The 20,663-nt window shown below is 39.1% G+C and overlaps 1 protein-coding gene across 1 annotated transcript; it reads right to left on the bottom strand.

Annotated features, from left to right (window-relative positions):
* Positions 1 to 3,151: 3,151 nt before the first annotated feature.
* On the bottom strand, positions 3,152 to 10,975 carry LOC145770031 (rab-like protein 2A). Its single transcript, XM_082581614.1, has 7 exons — positions 10,862 to 10,975; positions 6,612 to 6,641; positions 6,327 to 6,406; positions 5,766 to 5,957; positions 5,399 to 5,496; positions 5,008 to 5,091; positions 3,152 to 4,624 (listed from the first exon to the last, which is right to left on the bottom strand). The coding sequence occupies exons 1-7, from the start codon at positions 10,924 to 10,926 to the stop codon at positions 4,541 to 4,543; spliced, it is 633 nt and encodes a 210-aa protein (XP_082437740.1). The 5' UTR covers positions 10,927 to 10,975; the 3' UTR covers positions 3,152 to 4,540.
* Between the last annotated feature and the right edge of the window lie 9,688 nt (positions 10,976 to 20,663).

The raw sequence follows: 20,663 nt of genomic DNA, 5'->3' as shown, positions 1-20,663 counted from the left end.
GGGGTGTGCTCTTGAGCAACGTATTTCAGGACTGCTCTCTATTCAGCGGCACCGAGTGAATGGAATAAATCCCCGGCAACAACAATCGGAAAACTTCACTCTGCCAATCTCGGTAACAGGCCCTGCGTCAAGACAAGAGCCTCTACAAGTATGCGAAACTACTAGGAATAACCAATCAAGGCTTCGTCAGTCCGAGGATAAAGATTCAAAACTAACCATGTAGAATGACGGCAAACGTCAAGGGTTGAAGCGAAAGCATGACGTGGTATGGCATAGTATTTAAATAAACCTTCAAGGGTAAAGTTTAAAACATGACTAATTGGTTGTAACGCACATGTCTTATTGCTAACAAAGTTTTTGTTTGATGAAAGTCCAGAAATAGATTATTGCAGTTGAGTGGCACGGTACATGTAGTCTAGGCTACCTTTTAAGTTTTGAAAGTCTGATTAAATTCAATAATTGAGGACAGCTGTTAGGCTACAGCCGACCAAAACGACTGGTTGTGGCCCTGTGGGAATGTTTATCTACGGACTGAGAAAACTTCTTTGGGGGCTTCGTCCTGGTAGTTCGCGTACAGGTTATCAAAATTGACTGGGTGTAGATTCCGACTGGTGTTGTTGTTGAGCGATTTCATCAACTGGGTGCTGTCGAATAGAGAGCTGTCATTGAATGCTAAGCGCATACCCCGAGAGTCGAGCCAGGCTGCTTGATTCTGTGGATTCTTTATGAACAAAGTGAGGCGTTTAACCAGCTGAGCTATTGGGGTTGACATGTATCACCTTGAATGCTTTTTTATGGCATCAAATTGGCAACCGTCAAAGTGCAAGCTAAACAGTAGGTTTCTGGCGCACAGAGTAACAAATATACTGTAGCGTTTAATGTTTATTTTTGAACTTTTTTTGGTTTGTTTACAACACTGTACAAAATATCGGTTTTCGGCACTTCACTGTAAGCGGGCTCGCTTGCTTGAGCATCATTGTGGCTACTAGGTAGCGTTTTCGAGCTGTCAGAAATTGTAGCGTATTCCGACAGGCCAATGTCAATTTGCTGGTGAATGAAACGTGGTGCGTTGATTGTCGTAGACGTGGAAGCTGATTGGTTATTGTCAGCTCTTGCAACGTTTGTCTGAGTTGTGGCCACTCTCTGTGCTTCTGGTTTCAAACCATCCTCTATCGACGCGTATTCAGGTGAGGAAATCACACTCAGCTTTTCAGCTGGAACAGAGCTGTAGTAAACAGTATCAGATTTATTGCTGTGGGCACTTTTTCCGATTATTTCTCGGTGCTTTAATCGTCTTTTATACATCAAGATTCCTGCAATTCCTGCCACAATTAGTATCAGCAATCCTGCTACTAATCCTCCTGTTAATCCAGAAGCAAAGTGAGAAGACGTCTTGTCGTCGCTTGTTGTATGAGGATTAGATGGTATCATTGTTGGTGGGTGAAAGTTATCTACTTCGCAGAGGTAAGCCAACTGCAGGTTGCAAGACACAGCCGAAAATGCTGCTCTTTCAAGATTACCTTGACCTGTATATAGACCAATGCCACTACACTCCCCGGCTGTGTTGTCTTGGCGGATTTCGCGGACACTATTTTCAAGCGGACTCCCATCGGTCCATTTGTAAGGTTCATTTTTGCGGGATCGTTTTAAGCCAATTCTGTAGTAATCAGACACACAATGCACATTTTCATTCGGATTATTGGCGCCATAATTAATATTAGTTCTAACATCTTGCGGTAGTTTTGGGGCATTTTTAACGACTGTTTTCAATGTTGTTTGGTCTTTGATCACAGCAAGAGTTCCGCCATGTACTTCAATGCAATGAAGCTCCGCTTTCTGATAACTCAAGCCTCTTCTGTGGTAAAAGTAAGTCTTCTGAGATGTTGCTACAGAAATGGTGCACGATGTCATACCGATGATGCCTAGAGCCTACACAGCAGTATACATTGAACATGAAACATGAAAAAAAAGTTAGAAATCCTTTGTTGAGATCTTAAAAATTAGATTACTTTTCGATAAAATTCATAGAAAAGCATTAAATCAGCATTAATACTGTAGATTGGTGATTTTTGATCCTGTATGCCAACATATAGCTCACAACATAACTTCGTCGTCGCAGCCTACGTATGAATTGGTTTGGAAGTTACGAGAAACGAGGTGACGCGATATAGCCACAAAAATTAAAGATAAATTTTTATTTTAGTGGTCCGCGAAGACAAAAAGGTTGGGAACCATTGGTCCTGATGTTCCTTGGCCAAAACACCGCTTGGTTTTTTGCTATAGGTAGGCTACGTGCCATCTCCTCCATCGATGATTTCACTAATGGATTATTTTATATGATTATTCAAGTTCTATTTTTTACTGCTGGCGCAAACATGTACAGAACGGCAAAGTAAACATACGGATTTGACACCAACAAAAGGGAAAGATGGTAAATCTAAAGGTTTAAAATATACATCGATAAAGCAGTGTTACCACTGTCTTAAAATAGCACAGCCACCAAACCGAGAAGCTTGATAGAAAAAATTAAACTTTTTTTTGTGCAAATAGTCCTACAATTAACACTTGCAAGTGCAACGGCTCTATCTTTCAACCTACAGTCCAACATTAATTTCGCTGGGTTGCTCAAAACCTCCCAAAACTAAAATATCAACTTCGTTTTCACTCAAGCCAACAAGAAAACTTGAATGCAGATCAAATACAACATTCTTTCTTTAAAATTGCTATAAGATTCAATAACTTCTATCGATATCAGCTCTTGCAGAAGCGAGGCAGCCTGTCTGTTGTGGAATCTAGATTGCAATGGTGCTATTTTATTCGTATCGTTTATAATTGTACCTTATGCTATTCTCGCAACAGACGAAATCTCTCTCAGCGCGATTTCTTGTCTCAGTCACTCATTTCTAGCTGACCTTTGCTGACCGCTGGTTCGCCTCCTTCGTTCATTGATTTACATTCTTCTGATGAATCAGCTGCTTCATCAAAGTTGTCAGCTAGCTGTAGCTTCCGGTTCGATCAATCGCTGAACAGGCAAAACTTTCTACAGCAAGCAACACATTTTCAGTCGATCTGACACTTCAAGACATCACGTTGATGTAATAACAGTTTTGATCTACTTAACTTTTCTGTCTCAGCACAAACTTAAGCCATTTATTTCTACATCAACTTTGTGTCATTTGAACAGTGAAAAGACTTAACTGGAGTGGCATAGAGGTTTCCAAACAGAAAAAAATCGTCATTTTTACATTGGTTTAACGTCCGCAGACGTTACATAAATGTAAAAATGACGGATTTTGTTGTTTGGGTTGAATCGCAAGGCTCAACAACTTCCGGAATGACGAGAGTTTATTGATGAAGCGTCTATAGGTTTGAGGCATGAAAGCAATGCACCGACGGTATAAACAAGCTGGAGGTTGATTGTGGCGAAGCCCTGACAACAAAATCCGTCATTTTCACATTGATTCAACGTCTGGAGACGTTGAATCAATGTAAAAATGACGGATTTTGCTCTCTGGGAGGTACCAAGTTGCCTCAGAGTTATCTCACACAGTAACACCAACAAACTTGTCACTCAGTATTTCTAAAAATAGACAAACCACACAAGTGATAGTGCCAGGGACTTTGAACCACATATACTGTACTTGTTGAATTATAATTGTTTTGTGCAAGTGCCTTTAAAGTCACGATACCATACAGGTGCACTAGAATAGACAAAATAGCTCTCACAAGTGATAAATACTAAAATAAGTTACAAAATACACTTTCGAACTTATTGTAAACCTTAGTTTAAAATCTTCTAAGGAGCAGTCTTGAGTTTGCGCTAGAAGTGAGTGGTTTGATGATTAAAACATTTTCTCGTCTAAAAGTTCATTTCTACAAACGATTGATTTTACCTGAATAGCAGTATCGCTCAAGTTGATCTGGCTTGCAACAATTTCAAGGTTTGCAAAGCAAATTACACGCCAAACGAAGTTGCATGGAATAATTCAACAAAATGTATTAATTGGGAGAGAAACTTTGTATGTTTTGTTTATATGATTCGTTTTTACTGTTTTTGTGTGATTAGTTTTCACTAGAAGTCAACAAATGTGACTTCAATACATCTTAACCTTAGGCTGAGTAACGCCTCGTGTGGTTTCAACGCTTATATCAAGAGGCTAGGACATATTGTCACACCAAGGCCCATGCCCGGCAGTTGAAGATTTAAATGAAGTGAATGGAAAAAAGAAGTCAATCTTCGCGTCCACCTTCAGGGTGCTAAGAAAACGACGGAACATTATCTTGTTTATGATTAACGGTGCGTTCAATATCATGTGAGTGTGAAGACAAATGTCTTTGAAATTGCAAAAGTTTCACATAAAACTTAATACTGTATGCGCGAGAAGCGTTATATAGAAACAAAACGCAACAAAACCTGATTACAACGAAATACACAACATGTGACATCATGACAAAGTAAAATATTGTAAGTTTGCTAACGATGACATCATTTCTTAAATATAACAACTATCTGGATTTGTTTGGTACTATGGTGACGTCACTACGTCGTGACGTCATTTTCGTTCTTGGCCGTCAGCTTAAAGAGTGCTTCGTCATTTGCGTCCAGTTTAGATGAGTCGAAGTTCTATGGAAGAAAGGAATGTTTAAATCACAATGACAATTGTTTGAAGCCTTATAAAGATTTTACCACCTTCTCTTGGTCATTGGTGTGCTGGTATATCGCTTATTGTAGCTGGTATTGTTGTCATGGACACATAAATCACAACAAATAAAATAAAAACATCACACCAAAAAGTTAGGTTGTATGCAATTACGCCACCTGACGGTAAGCTGACGAGGGACAAATGAAACCAAAGGCGTCCGTCGATGTTATCATACAGTAGTTTCAATGTGGCATTTAAAAACTATAATTGAAGAATGGTAAACCATGTTAGCCCATTAAAGACGATGTGGTCTGTGGTCAATAAACGTGAGGGATTGAAATGGCAACACTGTACCACATCTCACCACTAGCTCAGCCAACACTTGGTCCACGTAGTCGGTAGGATTTTGCTGGTAGGCATAAGCGGCTTTTATTGTGTCACGGAATAACTGAAAACATAAACAAAGCTTTCTTGAGCAATGAAACATAATCTCCAACGCGTTAGAGGGGAGCTGGAGCAAAACAAAATTAATGCATTGCACTGAAAACTAACCTAGCTGTGCCAACTGTGCCATGAAGTAAAGGAATCAATTCACATGGTCAGTGATGTCAAGCAGTGCCCGCACCGGAGGAGATCAAACAATAAACTACCAGGTGTATAAAAACTATATGCAAACAGTTTGGTTAACATTTTGTTGGTCAAAATAAACTAAACCCTGGATATTTTCTTAAACAAAATAAAATTGTCGAACTTACTTTAACTACATTTGTGCCATCAGCGGCCGACACAAAGTATTGGGGGAGACCGTGTTTTTTACCGAATTGGAAACTTCGTTGAGTAACTCCTATGTCAGCTGAAAGGAAACCAGAAAGTTTAACTAAAAGTGGACAATAGTAGAGATGGACACACGATCGATATGAATATTGAATACTGTAACCAAACACGAAACGACACGATTATATTATTTCATCTTTACACTTTGTCTTTGTACACAATGTCTTTTGACTTTCAACGTTTAGTTTTCAAGTCCAAGAATCTATTCTTTTACCACCCTAGGTTGCTAATATATTCCAAGTCACCAGGTTTACAAACACACAAGCAAGAATTGAACTGCAAACTCACCATCGATTTTGTTAGCGACGAGCATGCAGGGAATGTTTGGACGGAATTTGCGCAGTTCTTGGTACCAGTTAGAAAGATTCTTATAGGTTACTTTTCTAGTGGCATCGAATACAAGAATACAAGCTTGAGCATGATGGTAGTAGGAGGGGTGCATGCTAGAGAACCTCTCCTGACCGGCTGTGTCCCAAAACTCTGCAACAGATCTTAGATCTTTGATTTGTTTCATTTTAACTAATAACTTTTACATAATTTTAACAAATTATATTTCAACTAATAAAATTCAACAATGACCAAAGTACAGAATACTTTTGTATTCTTTAATAACAATAAAATGTTGTAGCTTTAAATTTAGGAAAATTTTAGAATCTACTGAGAATGTTATGTAGTCTAGATGTCTATCTGCGACTTCTTGCAATGTACAATTGTATGTATATAATACTAATTCAACCAACAATAATGTATATACAAATTATACAGTACATGGAGTGAATTTATACAAGAAATCCCCAAACAAATAAAGATACAAATTGGACATAACTCCCAATCATGGGAGAGTTTTACCTATTGAAATCTTGTTGCCATTGATCTTGGTCTCATAGTTAAAGAGAGTAAGAGCATACGTTGACTGTTGTTGAGGTTTGCTAAGTAACAATCGTCAAGGAAGTTGCTTTTTAAACATCTTAAAATTAACATGTTTGTAATAATTTCAAAAATAAACAATAATCTAAGCAAGCTTTAACCATAATGCAAGATAAACACTGGGAATTTATTTTGACCATTTAAAAGAAGCATATATACATCATAAATGAACATTGCACAACTAGTACAAAGTTTGTAAAAGGATACTATCCGTCCATTAGAAATCTTTCCACCAATCTAAAAATTGAAAAAAAAAAGTTATCAACCATGATTGTATTGTGAAAACACAATTGCAGTTCTTCTTCTTCTTCTTGCTTATGAGGCAGCAGTTCAGGCAACATCTCCTAATTGTTGTAACCAGAGTAATGTCTTCATATCAGGGTCTATGAGATCCACATGTTCTGCAGGTCGAAACACTGGACAGTGATTAATGATGTGCTGTGCTGTTTGATGGTCACCACAAACACAGGCTGGTGAGTCACACAATCCCCAGGTAAACATATTGTGCTTGAAGCGACCAACACCAGTACGGAGGCGATTCAGAGTCGCCCATTCTTTTCTTGGCAGGTCTGAGCCAGGTGGTACCGTAGTGTCTGGTGTGACTTGGAACTGGTTGGGCCGTGAGATGGTTTCCCAGCGATCTCTCCATGACTTCATCAGGTCAAAGTGACCTTCATGAAGCGCCACAACGTGTCGAGAAAAAGGGTGCCTGGAAAGCAGGCGTTGACGTGTGAGGTGTTGTGCGTCAAGGACTACATTGTGGAGGAGATGGCAATCATTGACCTCTGCCTTTAATGCGAGCCGTACGGTGGAATTCTCTCTGCGTAGTTTTGGTGGGGCGATGCCTGAAAGCACTGGTAGTAAGTCTGTGGGAGTTGGACGCAGGCATCCAGTGATTATGCGCATGGTGTCGTTAAGGGCGATACCTACTTTTTCCGCGTGTGTGCTGCGGCACCAGACTGGAGAAGCATATTCGGCAACACTGTACACAAGCGCTAGGGCACTAGTGCGCAGTGTTGAGGTTTTCGATCCCCAAGTCGACCCAACTAGACATCTGAGAAGGTTGTTTCTAGCTGATGCTTTGGCACGAACTGAGTCACAGTGTTTTTTATACGTGAGTTGCCGATCCAAGGTCACTCCCAGATATGTAGGGCAGGGGTCATGTCGGATAAAGGTTCCATCTAGTGGGACTCGTAACTGGCGGCCAGCTTCCTTGTTGTTGAGGTGGAAAGGTGTGATGGTGGTTTTAGCTGTGCTGAGTTTTAGTCTCCAATCCTTTAGGTATTGTGAGATCAATTTCATATCCTCGGTGAGGACATCCTCTACCTTGGTCCAATTTTTGTTTGTATATAGTAGGGCCAAATCGTCTGCATAGCTGTACTGTGTGGACTTTGTCTGGGGAATGTCGCTAATATAAATATTGAATAGCATGGGTGCTAAGCAAGATCCTTGTGGAACTCCATTCCTTAGACGACGGGGGCGGCTGGATTGTCCGTCGCTAGTTTTCAACACAAATGAGCGGTTTGCTATAATGTTAGCGAGAAAGCGAACAAGTTGTTTGTCAGGAATTTTTTGTAGGAGTTTAAGCACTAGGCCTTGGTGCCACACTGTGTCATAAGCAGCCGTTAAGTCTACTAATATGACACCGGCTTTATTTCCCCTCTCGAAACTATCCTCTATGTCACTGGTCAATTTAGTTGTTTGATCGGTTGTACAACGCCCATGGCGGAAGCCAGCTTGTTCTGCGGGAAGTTGCGGATCAATGACTGGTTCAAGGCGTGTCATAATGAGCCGCTCAAGAATCTTGTAGGGGACACAGAGGAGAGAAATAGGACGATAGCTCTTGGGGTCGTCCAACGGTTTTTTCGGTTTGGGTAGGGCAATCACACTGGCCTTCCGCCATATCTTTGGAATTGTGTTGCGGTTCAGACAGATTGAATAGAAGTCTTTTAGCCAGGAAAGACATGTAGGGCCGCAGTGTTTTAGAAACTCTGGTGGTATGTGATCGGGTCCTTGAGCTTTGCCACATTTCAGTTGTTGGATCGCCGTTTGCAGCTCTTGGGTAGAAAAAGGAGCTGACAAAACGCCATCAACACTCGGGGCACTCCAAAGTCTGCTACACTCCTGTTTTACTTTAAGTTCGTGTTTCTTGTCAGCACCAGGGAATTTTCCATTAGCTAGAACAGGGGTGGGCACACTTTTTGAATTAGGGGCCAAAATTATTTTGTTCTTAGACTGGCGGGCCAAGTGATCGAGCCGCCACTTACATATAGTTTGTCACACGAATAACAAAGGGACAAAAAAAACGGAAGATTAAATTAACAAATAACTGAAAAATACAACCAAAAAACAAAATCGAATTTAAATACGACGTCTGACAGGATTGTCAAGCTTTATTTTTTGCCAAAGCATCGAAATTTGGCATCATTTTGGTTGTGGCGATAGTCAGGATAGAATTTTTGGCAAATAAGGCATACCGCAGTTGATCCCACTTCGGTAAAAAAGTATTTCGTCGTCCACTCCTTTTTGAACACTCTGCGCTCACTATCGACTTTACGCTTCTTCGCTGCACTCATTTTAACAATATAATTTATTAACAACTTAGCAATGTCTATTTCGCTTAGCATTCCACACTGACGAAACTGTTGATAAAAACACTAAACTAAGAAATATGGTACATTACTGGTTAAATTGACTAATAAAACTTTCTGTTTTTAGTGAACCTCCCAGCAAACTGTCCACTTGAAGCGGTTGACTGTCTCTTATCTATAGTCTCGTTCTGTTGCTCAACACAACAAACAGTTTACCAGCCTCATTTTTTTAAAAAAATGAGGCTGGTAAACTGTTTGTTGTGTTGAGCAACAGAACGAGACATTACTGGTTAAAAGCAGAAAGCACTGTTGCGTCAAGCGACGCACAAATGTACCTGTGACATCATAATGCTCTACATTCTACATTGTATCGCTATTTAGAGACAAGAGGTATCTAATCCTCCTATTGAAACTTCACAATAATAAAACTTGCAACATGTCGATAACATCCGGCGGGCCAGAATACAAGAGCCGGCGGGCCGGATTTGGCCCGCGGGCCGTAGTTTGCCCATGTCTGAGCTAGAAGTTGGTGGGCAATGCTGTTGGCTGATACAGGGCAGGGTTTAAATGGCTTTGAACTGCGGCCAGTGAGACGGTTGAACGTCTTCCATGCCTTCCTGCTGGAGTGAGTAAAATCGATTGATTGGACTGTATCTTGCCAACGCTTTAATCGCTTTTTGTCAAGACAGTTCATCAGGTCAGAGGCACTGACTGCAGCATATTCATTTGAGTCAGCGCTCAAAAAGGCATTGTAGTGTAAGTCACATTCTTTGTCCCAAGTGGGAATGAATTTGTGTCGAACGCCACGAGGGACTGTCTTCTTAGCTACCCGAGAGAAGATATTGCAAAGGGCTCGGTAGGATGCGTTGATGTCGGCAGAGGCGGGTTGAGGAAGTTTCTTTATCTCTTTATCAACCTGTTGTGTAAACTTTTCCCACTTTGCTTTTTGAAAGTTCCACCTTTTAACTGTTGGATTTGTAGGGATGGGTGCGATGGGGTTTGCTGGGGTAATCAGTGATGGTCGGTGAACTATATAACAAAAACTATATAGTTGTAAGTAAACTATATAACAAAAACTTGTAAATAACTTTTTGTTATAGAGTTGTAAACTATATAACAAAAACTTTGTTGCTACTTCCATTTCAACCAAGTAATTTATGAAGAACCTAATTTCTTCTTTAAAGTAAAAAATGTAAAACACATGATGAAAGGTTCCTTTAATGATAAGCCTAACAACCAGCTCCAAAAAGTATTTTTATTTTATTTCAAGTTAGCTCCAGTTTCTAGGAAACTCATCTTGCCTAAATAAATTTGATATTTCTGTACTTGTGGTTATTATCTACTTGGGTTAAAAACATGTCTAAATTAAATTACATGATTAACTTTTATATATCTTTCAAGTAAAACGCCTATTTGCAAAACAAACACTCATTTCATGAACTAAACTTCAAAAGCAAACACTGCAAATTCAACACAACAATCATTTGCTAATATTTTGTCCAAAAAAGTTATGTTGAGCTTCCAGTTAAGTTAGCTTTACAATTATTCAACATGTTTGCTGGTTTAATGTTTGTTGGTTGTTTGGTACTAAACTTTGATATATAACACACTGCAAAGCAGACATAAATTTTCTTTTTCTTGTTACGTAAACAGTAGAAAGTAGACAGTAGAACGTAAACTTTAACGTAAACATGAAACTGGGTACATTTGTACATGTAAATTGTAAATCCAATAAAAACTATTGTTTAGTTGTACCCAGTAGTTAATACAATAGAACCAAAATCTTTGTTATTTAATCAGCTGCTTGTTTTTGTTATTAAGCCACCACAACTGGCAATGTTCAGTCTTTAAATATTTATGACTTACTTTGACTTTCCAACAGCACTGTCACCAAGACAAATAATTTTTAATTTTTCTTCTGCTTTTGCCATTTTAACATTTATTAATAACAGTGAAATATACTAACAATGCTGATCTACTGTAAAAAAATTTGAAATTAGCTTTTTTTTAGAAAAAAAAAAACTTCTCTTGGACCAGTCATTGCATGGCCTATACGAGCTAAGGATATGTGAAGGCTAGTTATCAACAGGAAGTATCACTTTCACATGGGATGACATCTTGAATATAAAATGGACAATCACAACAATAAAAAAAAAGCAGAAACAGCAAATATTAGGATAATTATTGCATACGGTATTATATATATTATACGTACATTATCGAAACTATAGTGTGTATTCTAAAATTTGTCTTAGTTGCAGTTAAGTAGCCTATCTATGCTTTCAGACATCACAACTTCATTTGTTAAGTGTTGCACTTTTTAATCAATCAATTGGATACGATAATGAATGTCCTTAAAGGTTTGTACAATAAAGTTCTTGGACTAAGGCACTACTGGACTAAGTTCTTGGACTAGCGACAAGGATTGAGATCATCATTAATTGCAAATGAAAACTGATTTGATTTACTTTTAGACTATACATTCTCAAAATAAACAAAAGCACACTAGTCTATAGTAATTATAAATCAAAATCTATGGACAATTCACAGTTTTCTGTAGAAAGTAAACTTAATTCAGTAATGTCAGATTCCGATTGCTTAGTTGAACAACAACGTTTTTAAGAACAATCGGAAAGCCTGGTCAATCTCTTCTTTTCTTAGTGGTCTTTATTTTTTAATGAAGCATCCTTTTCTCACCAAGCTTCTAGGCCCACAATCTATCCACAATTTTGTCCAGTTCAGATAACCCGATTCATATTTCATAGCATTAACATTTAAGCCAAATCGCCAATACCAACAAAGCGTTTATTTTTGCCATTGGTATTTCTGTGTTTCCATTTTTAAAATCACAAAAATGAAATGTTGCAGCATTTTCTATAAAGCATCAAAAGAACAAATACCAAACGATGTATCAATCAATGGTTTATTTGCCAAAAACAGGAACAATACATGGTCGATAAATATGCAAGTTGTATAGCTTACACAATCTTCTTCTTTTTCGTTCGAACCTTCTTTTCCACTTCAGGGGTCGAGGGGCTTTGCTTTTTACCACCCTTAGACAGTCGTTTTGACTCGGTCTACATGTTTGGGCAGGTGTTCTGCTTATACACGGCAAAAGTAGGGATATCTAAAAAAGGGGATGCGAAGGCTCACAGCGATTGCCTTATTCTTATGGCACTACCAGGGCGTTAGGCGAATTGTTTTCCCACAACTTCCTGTCTCATTTGCATATTTCTGTAAGTGTAGCCACTACTGGTTACCGCGCGGCGCGCGTAACTGTTTTCACCAATTTTCGCCCTCACAGCAGCCGATTTTCGCCCTCCAGGTCCAAATCTAAACATTAAACTTGAAAAATATGTAGCCTGGAGACACACCTAGTCAAGTTTAAAGAAGTTAAGTGAGAAAAGAAATTGATTGTGGTCACCATAGTCTCAAAGTAAGATTTTTCGAAATGATTAAGAATTAACCCTAACCCATTAGCCCTAATCTTAGTTTTTTTTTGAAAAGCTTTTGTGCACCGCAAAAAGTAATGTAGGCCTAAAGAAAAAAAAATGACTTCGATGGGCGTCGAATCGATATCCTCACGATTATGAGGCAAAAGGCGAAACCACTGAACCAAACGCACCAACGAAAAGTGCTTGCATTAATGCATTCACACGGTATAAATACAAACTCTATGCAAAGTAGCAAAAATTTCGTAGGAAAAAAATTTCGCGGGCGGTAGTCAGGGGCACCAGAAGGGTTTTTGACTGGGGTGGCAAGATTATGAAAAAATGGCACTTTTGTTGCTGAAAGGCCATTTTCTTAAAAAGTTTTAAGATAAGATATAGCAATAATGCTCATCCATTAGCTCATCATCGAGTAATGATAGGCAACTGTCCGGTATACAAAGAACAATGGCACGGAAGGGCATCATGCTATGTTATGATGATGCAGGCAAATTACCTACCGTGATAGCCTACAGAATTTTGTGTCGTGAATATTATTTTGAGGCAGAAATGAAAGATTATAATTAGGCTAAAAGCTAATGGCTGAAATTGTTATATCGAATTGAAAAATTTGCAGTAGCTTACATGACTTTAAAAGAGCACCCATTGGCCATCCCCCCCGCCCCCCATCCACAGAAAAGTTGAGGGCAGGAGGAGCATCCGCCGCCCCTGGCGGTAGTTTGCATGCGTTTTTTTTCAAAATTGCAGAAAGTTTTGTAGTGCAGCTGGTAGTCTACAGTCACCTACAGAAGACAGCTAGTGAATGTTACATGGAGCATATTTAAAGAATAGCCTACTTGTTTGGAAAGACAGTTAAAAAGTTAGCAGTAAGCTGTTTTTCTTAAAGGGCCATGCAAGTCCAAATTGTACTTTGTGATTATTTTGTTTGTATGTGCTCTGGGTGTTTATAATAAAGGGTTGTCGTTGAAATTTTCCAAAAAATTGATTGCGTTTCCTTTGTAGGGCTGTTTTTGTTTGCTCTATATTTGTTGAAGGCGCGCGCGCAATGAACCGTGCGATAATCACGTGTGACGTCATGAGAGTACTAGCCGATCTTATGTTCGCGCAAGATGCATTGTAAGCAAGTGTTCGTATAGTGTCGTTTCCAACAAATACAATGAACTACCGGTAGCCTACATGTATTTATGTCGATTGTAAGCGGCTTAGTAGTTGATAAAATGAACACTGAAAGCAACTACCTTTCGGCAAGTACCATATTAGTTTGTAAAGAACTAGGAAGATTCTCTCAGGACCTCTAGCATAGCTTACTGGACATGTGCAAAATTCACTCTTTCTGTGCACACAAAAAAGCTTTTCTCAAAGCAGACTTTGTATTGTGACTTTATTTCAAATCAGGATACTTAAACCCAACTATTCATTTTGTCACGTGGAAACTTCGATCTAATGGCCGAAACGACGCATGACATCAGAAGCACACGGATTGATCTACCAAGACAAACCCAGATCCACCGAACAAACTGTCTGTGGGAAAAGTGCTTATAGCATCTGCAAAAACAACTTTTGGTTATATTAACTCTTGTATCTCCAAAATCCTAATAAAATAAAAAGCATCAGTCAGCTATCAAAATTGCATAAAGTAGCAGTCACATTCATTGTGACAATATTCTAACTGTACCTTTCGCAACATGCCAGACATCAAACACATGTTCAACTTCTGGCATGTGATCCCGCATATATGCAATGATTTGTGGATGGCGGTCAGTGTTACGGACGATTTTCAAATCAAACGTCATATAAAACCGTTCAGGTCTACTGAATCTTAGCGTATTACGTCATGGAATTTTTCTTAAAAAATGAGCGAATGTTGCACCATCGTTCGTAAGACCTGATGAAACATTGCATCATCACTTTTGAACACCTGTTTGAATTGCTTCACAATTCCTTTCATTATTGCGTCACACTCATTGCTTACGTGCGTTTGAGATATTGCTATGTATTCTGATCATTCTTAAAATTGTTACTTGAAAGTTGGTCGCAAATTTAACTGTTTTGCGTATTGCTTGCTAGCTGAACAAAATTTCCGTCTTTTATCTAAATAGTTTGGATTGTAGTGACAAGTTTTAGTGGTGTACCGCGTTGCACTCCATTTTCGATAGCCGCGGGCTAATTTTACAGAAATACACTTTTTGAATAGACGTTTCAAAAGAGTGTTTGATTTTCGGTCATTACATACAGACGAACGGATTCGGAAATCTTATGTTACAATTTTCCCAAGAAGAGATTATGGTTTACCGTTGTGACCAGTCAGTAACGAGCAGTTTCACCCGCACATCAAAGCAACGTCTCTCAACGAAATCCATACATTTAACTAGCCCAGCCTTTTCCATCGCATTGCTGCCACCACATACATTTCTCTGCAACAACATTCAACATATCAATTTTGCACAATCTGCTTTTATCTACTCCTACCGTGAAACGCTATGGCCGCGAGTGTTGTATGTGCCGATTCGATAGGAGACGGCCATGGCCGCAAATTTTTCTTGACTTTGCAATGGGAAGCATGTACATTGTACACTGTACAGTGTACAGCCAAATACAACTTGTATTGTTTCAGTGAATTTGTTTCAGTGAAATTGTTTTCAGTGAAATAGCTTAGCATCAATAAATCATCTTTGCGTTGCTGCTTTCTGGGCGAAGTTGGCCTGTTTACGAGCAGTTTTGAGAAAAGTACACATATAGCAAATCAGTTGCTTTTTTGCATTGATTCAACGTCTGCAGACGTTGAATCAATGTAAAAAGCGACTGATTTGTTATCTGGGTATGTTCACACTGAAACGACCATTTATTAGGTTTAAATGAAGTAAGAAACGAAGTACATCTGCAAAACACAAGTCAATAATATAAAACGAACAAATTAAGTCAGTCTCACACGATCAGAACTTAAAGTACCATAACAAAAGTCTCTTTTACTGAACACAGCAAGAAAAGCTCTTATGAAAATGGGCTTGCTGAGATTGAGTGAGGCGCGAGCAGAGAAAACAATCAATGGAAAGCGCGCCGAGCAGAGAAATTATAACGTAAAAACATAGGCTACGTAAAATAGCCTAAACGTAAATTTGTTATAAGACACACTGGCTTTTCAATGAGTCATGTGAAAGAAGCTGGATTTGCTAGCTAAAGTATAATATGTAGTGGCTGAAGTCCATACCTGAAGAAGTTGCAAATCCACTATTTTATTCAATCTTGTGTCCATGATCGTGTATGTGCCGTGCTTCCCACAATGTCCAGGAGAATCTACTCTTCCATCTCCCGCTAACATGAGGTCAATACCATCACCTTCCAATTGTTGAAGTACGGTATACTTCTCCATGCATGCGGCTGTACAATACACAAATTAAATTTGTTAGACAAGTGAGATATTTAGGTACCGTATACAGTATACTGATTGATGATACCATCAGTGATGACGCAGATATTAAAAGGCAAGTGCGATCTCTTTATGTCGCTGCCAATCAGCTTAGGTCCATGTTTGGAAATTGCTCTACCGAAGTTAAAAATGTAATGTAGCAATCATATTGTATGCCAATGTATGGTTCGCAGCTATGGTGTAACTATAAAACTTCTACTTTAAATCACATACGAGTTGCTTACAACGACTCGTACAGAATTATCCAAAAGTTTTCGAGATGCGACAGTGCTAGAGTGTATCAGGTACAGAACGACGTGTTAACATTTGATGCTCTATTAAGAAAAAATTGCTATGCATTTGTAGAACGTTGCAAAAGATCAATTAATCCACTTTTGCGCAATATTATGTCTTCTAATTACTATTTTAATTCTACATTTTATGTTCACTACAACAGTATTTTGTACGTTGTTTGATGTAGCCTGCTTGATGTTGTGTTAGTCTGATATTTTGTGTGATGACTGTTAAAAATTTGAATGCTATGGACTTTGTGTCTGATTGCAAATAAATAAATAAATAAAAATAAATAAGTTCGGACTTGCATCGCTTGTTTCTTAAACTCTGTAAGATCACGCGGCGCTGGTTCGACTCTCGGGTGTGCAGTGTGCACTTGAGCAACGCATTTCAAGATTGCTCTCCTTTCAGCGGCACCTATTAGTGAATGGAATAATACTTCAACAATCGAAAAACTTCGCTCTGCCAATCTTGGTAACCGGCCCTGCGTCAAGAGCCTCTATAAGTATGCGAAACTACCAGAAATAACCTATCAAGGCTTTGTCAGTCCGATGATAAACATTTAAAACCAACCAACTCATTTTGCTGACTTGTGACATGCTAAGCTTCCGTTTGCTCAGTTGTCACTTTATCAGTTGCATCATTTGCCAACCTCAGCTACTTGCTGATATGTTGCTGGCTCATTTATTGCTTGTTCAACCGCTATATTCTCATTTCACAACTGCTGGCTTGTACTAGATTCGAAGTTGATAAATGCGGAAGCCGACAACACTGCAATTCAGTGAAAATAGTTCGTTTGTTTTTGTTTTTTTCCTATCTTTATCCTGCATTGCGGGAAAGCAGACTTGAGCGCTATGCATCGGTGTACGCCTTCCGACGTAGGCTACACCTGACCCACGCTGCAGCCGACGGCAATGACTGTTTCCGGTTGTCTACTCTACTTATGACTTAAATTTGGTACTACCCATTACTCAAAATCGACCACTGGGTTGAGGCAATTATCGTAAAGTTTCTTGCCCAGAGAAACAACAGCAAGTGCGGGTGGCTGGAGTGGAACATGCAGGCTCTCGAGACTCGACTGCGAGCCCAACGCGCTAACCACTCGACCACTGCTGCCGAAATAGTTTATATGCGTCAAGACAAAAATTGATAAAAAATCTGAAATGCATGTGAAGCAAAATAAAAGGTTCGTCAATGGATCCAGATAACCCTAAATTATTTTTAAGCATTAACTTTGTCATAGTATATAAATCGATGAAATGACCTTCTTTGTCTCAAAACTGAGCTCTCTTCTGAATTTTCTCTACCGCCACCTTTCGATTATTTTGAATTATAACAGTGACAATTTCGTGGGGCACTTGCGCTGGCCGCCAGGGTTGCCAGATGGCCTTTTTTAGGCCAAATTCCAGAAAACTGGCCTTTTTAAATTGCAGTTGGCCTAAAAAAATTGATGCAAATAAGGCCAGAAAATCTGGCCTTATTTGGCCCTTTTTATGGCTGCAAGTTTTGACTGGTTTAGAATGTATTATTTTAAGGAAATTCAATTTCAATTGTAATATAAAAGTATCACTTATCATCACTTAGAGCCTGACCTATATTTGTTTTAATTTTAATTAGTGAGTAGAGACATAGGTAGAGAGTAGAGAATGTGTTAGCGGTGGACAGGGCGGTTCTATTAAGTTGCACCTGCCGTAAACCGTAAAGTATACACTTGCCTTGTTTGTTAATGTGATGTGCTTGCATTCCATTTGTGCAATATTGTCGTATTTTGTTTGCTGCTAAATAATTTCAAAACCGAGTAGGCCCACTAGCGTACGCAGGGGGGAGGGGGGGCATTGGGCCATGGCCCCCCCCCTTAAAAATGTTTTAGTAGTTAACGACGTAATTAAGGCATTTAATATGTTTTGCATTGCTCTGTCATAGCAATTAACAATATAGACTAAGCCAATATGAAATACATGGCCCAGTCCACCTACCCCACCCCAGGTATGCCAATGTAGCATAGTGTTCTGTCAGGGTTCTGTAAGCCTATTATAGTGAGAAAGAAATGGATAAAGTCTAAACTAAAACCATACTGGCATATCATGAAAACGTCTGGGATATCAATGGCCAGTGGCGTAGCCAAGGGGGAGGGGTTGGGGGTTACAACCACCCTTTGGCACGGATGTGACGTCACGATATTGAGAATGATGCTTTCAGTCTGTTTATGCTTGGGAATGATGCTTTCAGTCTAAAAAAAAATTGCCTAATTTTAAACAAAACTGCATGAAAAGAGCGAGTTTTGCCAATACCAAACATTCAAACATCTCAGCCAGGAATTAACAACAAGAAAACATAGAGACTTAGCTTCATTTCCGAAAAATGCCGAAGAAAACATGATCTTATCCTTTTTCTATGCCACCTGACAGCACCATTTTACAGGAATATTCATACCCACATTTTTGTTGAAAATGCTCTCAGAATGCACCAAATTCAAAGTAATTTTTCAAAATTTTCTGGGGGAGGCCCCCCAGACCCCCCGCCGCTGGGTGTCGTCTTAGGAGAAAACGCCGTCAGGCTTCGCCCGCCGGTCGTCAAACCTCCCCATTCAAAATTCCTGGCTACGCTACTCTCAATGGCCCCCCCCTTCAGAAAATCCTGCGTACGCCACTGAGTAGGCCTATTAGTTTTAGTTCTTATGACATCTTAAACGTATTGATTTCGTACTGGGTTGGTCTGTGAATAAGTTTATTATAAAAGCCTACGACAACACATTTCACTGATTGTTGAACACTCCACGTTTACTTCTGATCCGGTTTGCAATACGCAAAATGATACAGAACGACAGGGAATCTTTGCATTCGTTTATTTTTGATTTTTTAGATTCGTGGTTTTAAACTTCTATACATCAAATAAGTTTTGATGTGAGTGAAGGCTATATTTTATATTGTTATTGCAAAATTGAATTTTATACATTCTTTAGTTGATACAAACAGTGTTTTATTTTAATAATTCTTCTGTAGTCATGTATAGGTAGCACTGAAAATAGTTTCCAATCGTGTAGTTGTAGACATCCCTGGTACATATACTCAAGAAGACAAATTCATGCTTATTGCTTAGCTAGATGTTCCGAATACCACTGTTCATGAATTGAAGTAATAATGGTTTCTAGTTTATCTGCTACTGCAGTAATTTTTCATTAATCAAATTATGCAAACGAACCAGTCATTATGCTCTGACAGTGCTAAATTATTATCTGTCATATTTGATCGTAAAATGGCATTTTCAAAAAATTATTTCAATTAAGTTGTTAGCGTTTATTTAGCCTTAGAACTAAATAAAAAAATTGGCTTTTTTTGGCCTTATTTTATGATGGATTTGGCCTTACTATAGCTTGAGTATCTGGCAACCCTGCTGGCCGCTGTTTTGGAAGAACGGAGATTATCCATTGCTCGGCGTTTTGTGAAATGTGAATGTGCGATGAATTGATGATGATGAAGTGGCAGAAACATGTCTGCTGAGGGTTGAAGTTGAGGGCTAGAATGATGTGAAATGTTGAAGTTGTGTGACAGAGAGAGGGACTGAAAGTTTGCTCAAGTCTAAAAGCTATTTCTTGGAAATTCAGTTTGAACAGTAGTTAGTGCAGTTAAATTCAGTTTGCAATGATTGTCCTACAGTGCACAAAAGCAGCGGTTGAGAACTATGTGGCAGGAACTAGTGGTGCGGTACTGATGAGCCCAGCCTCATGGGCGAAACATGTGTCTATCGCTGAGTTCCTGCTACACTCGACTGCCGAGAAACACATGATTTACTCTGTCAATGCTGAATAATGTCAGCTGCTTCACAATGTACGGTAGATATTAACAACCTGTTTAAGCCTGATGCTGTGAGTTTGCTGTGGTACCAAAATATGGATATGCACTAACTTTCAGAACGCAGTTCTCTAGTCATCTGCTATGACAAACAATGTTAAAGTCAGTGTGTCATTGTACCGGTATTATGTGGTTATCAAAAATAACAACACCATTCGTTATAGCACATGAGTAGGCTGGAGAACTGTGTTCCGAAAGCTAAGGTTAGCTAGTACATGTCGCTAGTACTACAGTACAGCGAATTTGCAACATCAGGCTTAAACAGGTCATTAATATCTACATTGTGAAGTAAGCAACGATCATGCTGCTATAGTGAAAGCGAAACTCAATAATGTATCAGTAAGCTATTTTGAAGTGCTAGTCGAAAAAATCAACAAAACGAGCATTGATTTTACTTTGTCATTGATCTGGGTCTAAATCAGTGGATTTGAATTTTTGCACCACGGCACACGAAAGTGGGTGCAACCTAGTTCGTACCCTGAACAATTTGTATCCTCAGTTCGTACCCTGAAAACATCAAGAGAAAAATTTAAAAAAAGCCGTAGTCGCTCATTGCAGTTTAATAGCACAAAGCCGAAGTCGCTGATCGGAGTTTCCGCAAACAACTCGAGGGTTAGGGTTAGCGGAAACTGCAGTTAGCGGAAACTGCGGAAAAATATTTGCGAAAA

Source organism: Aplidium turbinatum, chromosome 5, assembly GCF_918807975.1.
Source record: "Aplidium turbinatum chromosome 5, kaAplTurb1.1, whole genome shotgun sequence".
NCBI lineage: Eukaryota > Metazoa > Chordata > Ascidiacea > Aplousobranchia > Polyclinidae > Aplidium > Aplidium turbinatum.
The sequence above is the reverse complement of the archived record's forward strand: the minus strand, read 5'-3'. Positions and strand labels throughout refer to the sequence as shown.

Bases quoted from the DNA above. Each gene is read 5' to 3' on its own strand.
- LOC145770031 (XM_082581614.1), bottom strand. From the start codon at position 10,926: ATGGCAAAAGCAGAAGAAAAATTAAAAATTATTTGTCTTGGTGACAGT. The intron at 6,642-10,861 runs GTAAGTCATAAA...TTCAATTTTTAG, and splicing joins AGTGCTGTTGGAAAGTCAAA to ATTGGTGGAAAGATTTCTAA. The intron at 5,092-5,398 runs GTAAGTTCGACA...TTATGTTTTCAG, and splicing joins ATGGCACAAATGTAGTTAAA to TTATTCCGTGACACAATAAA.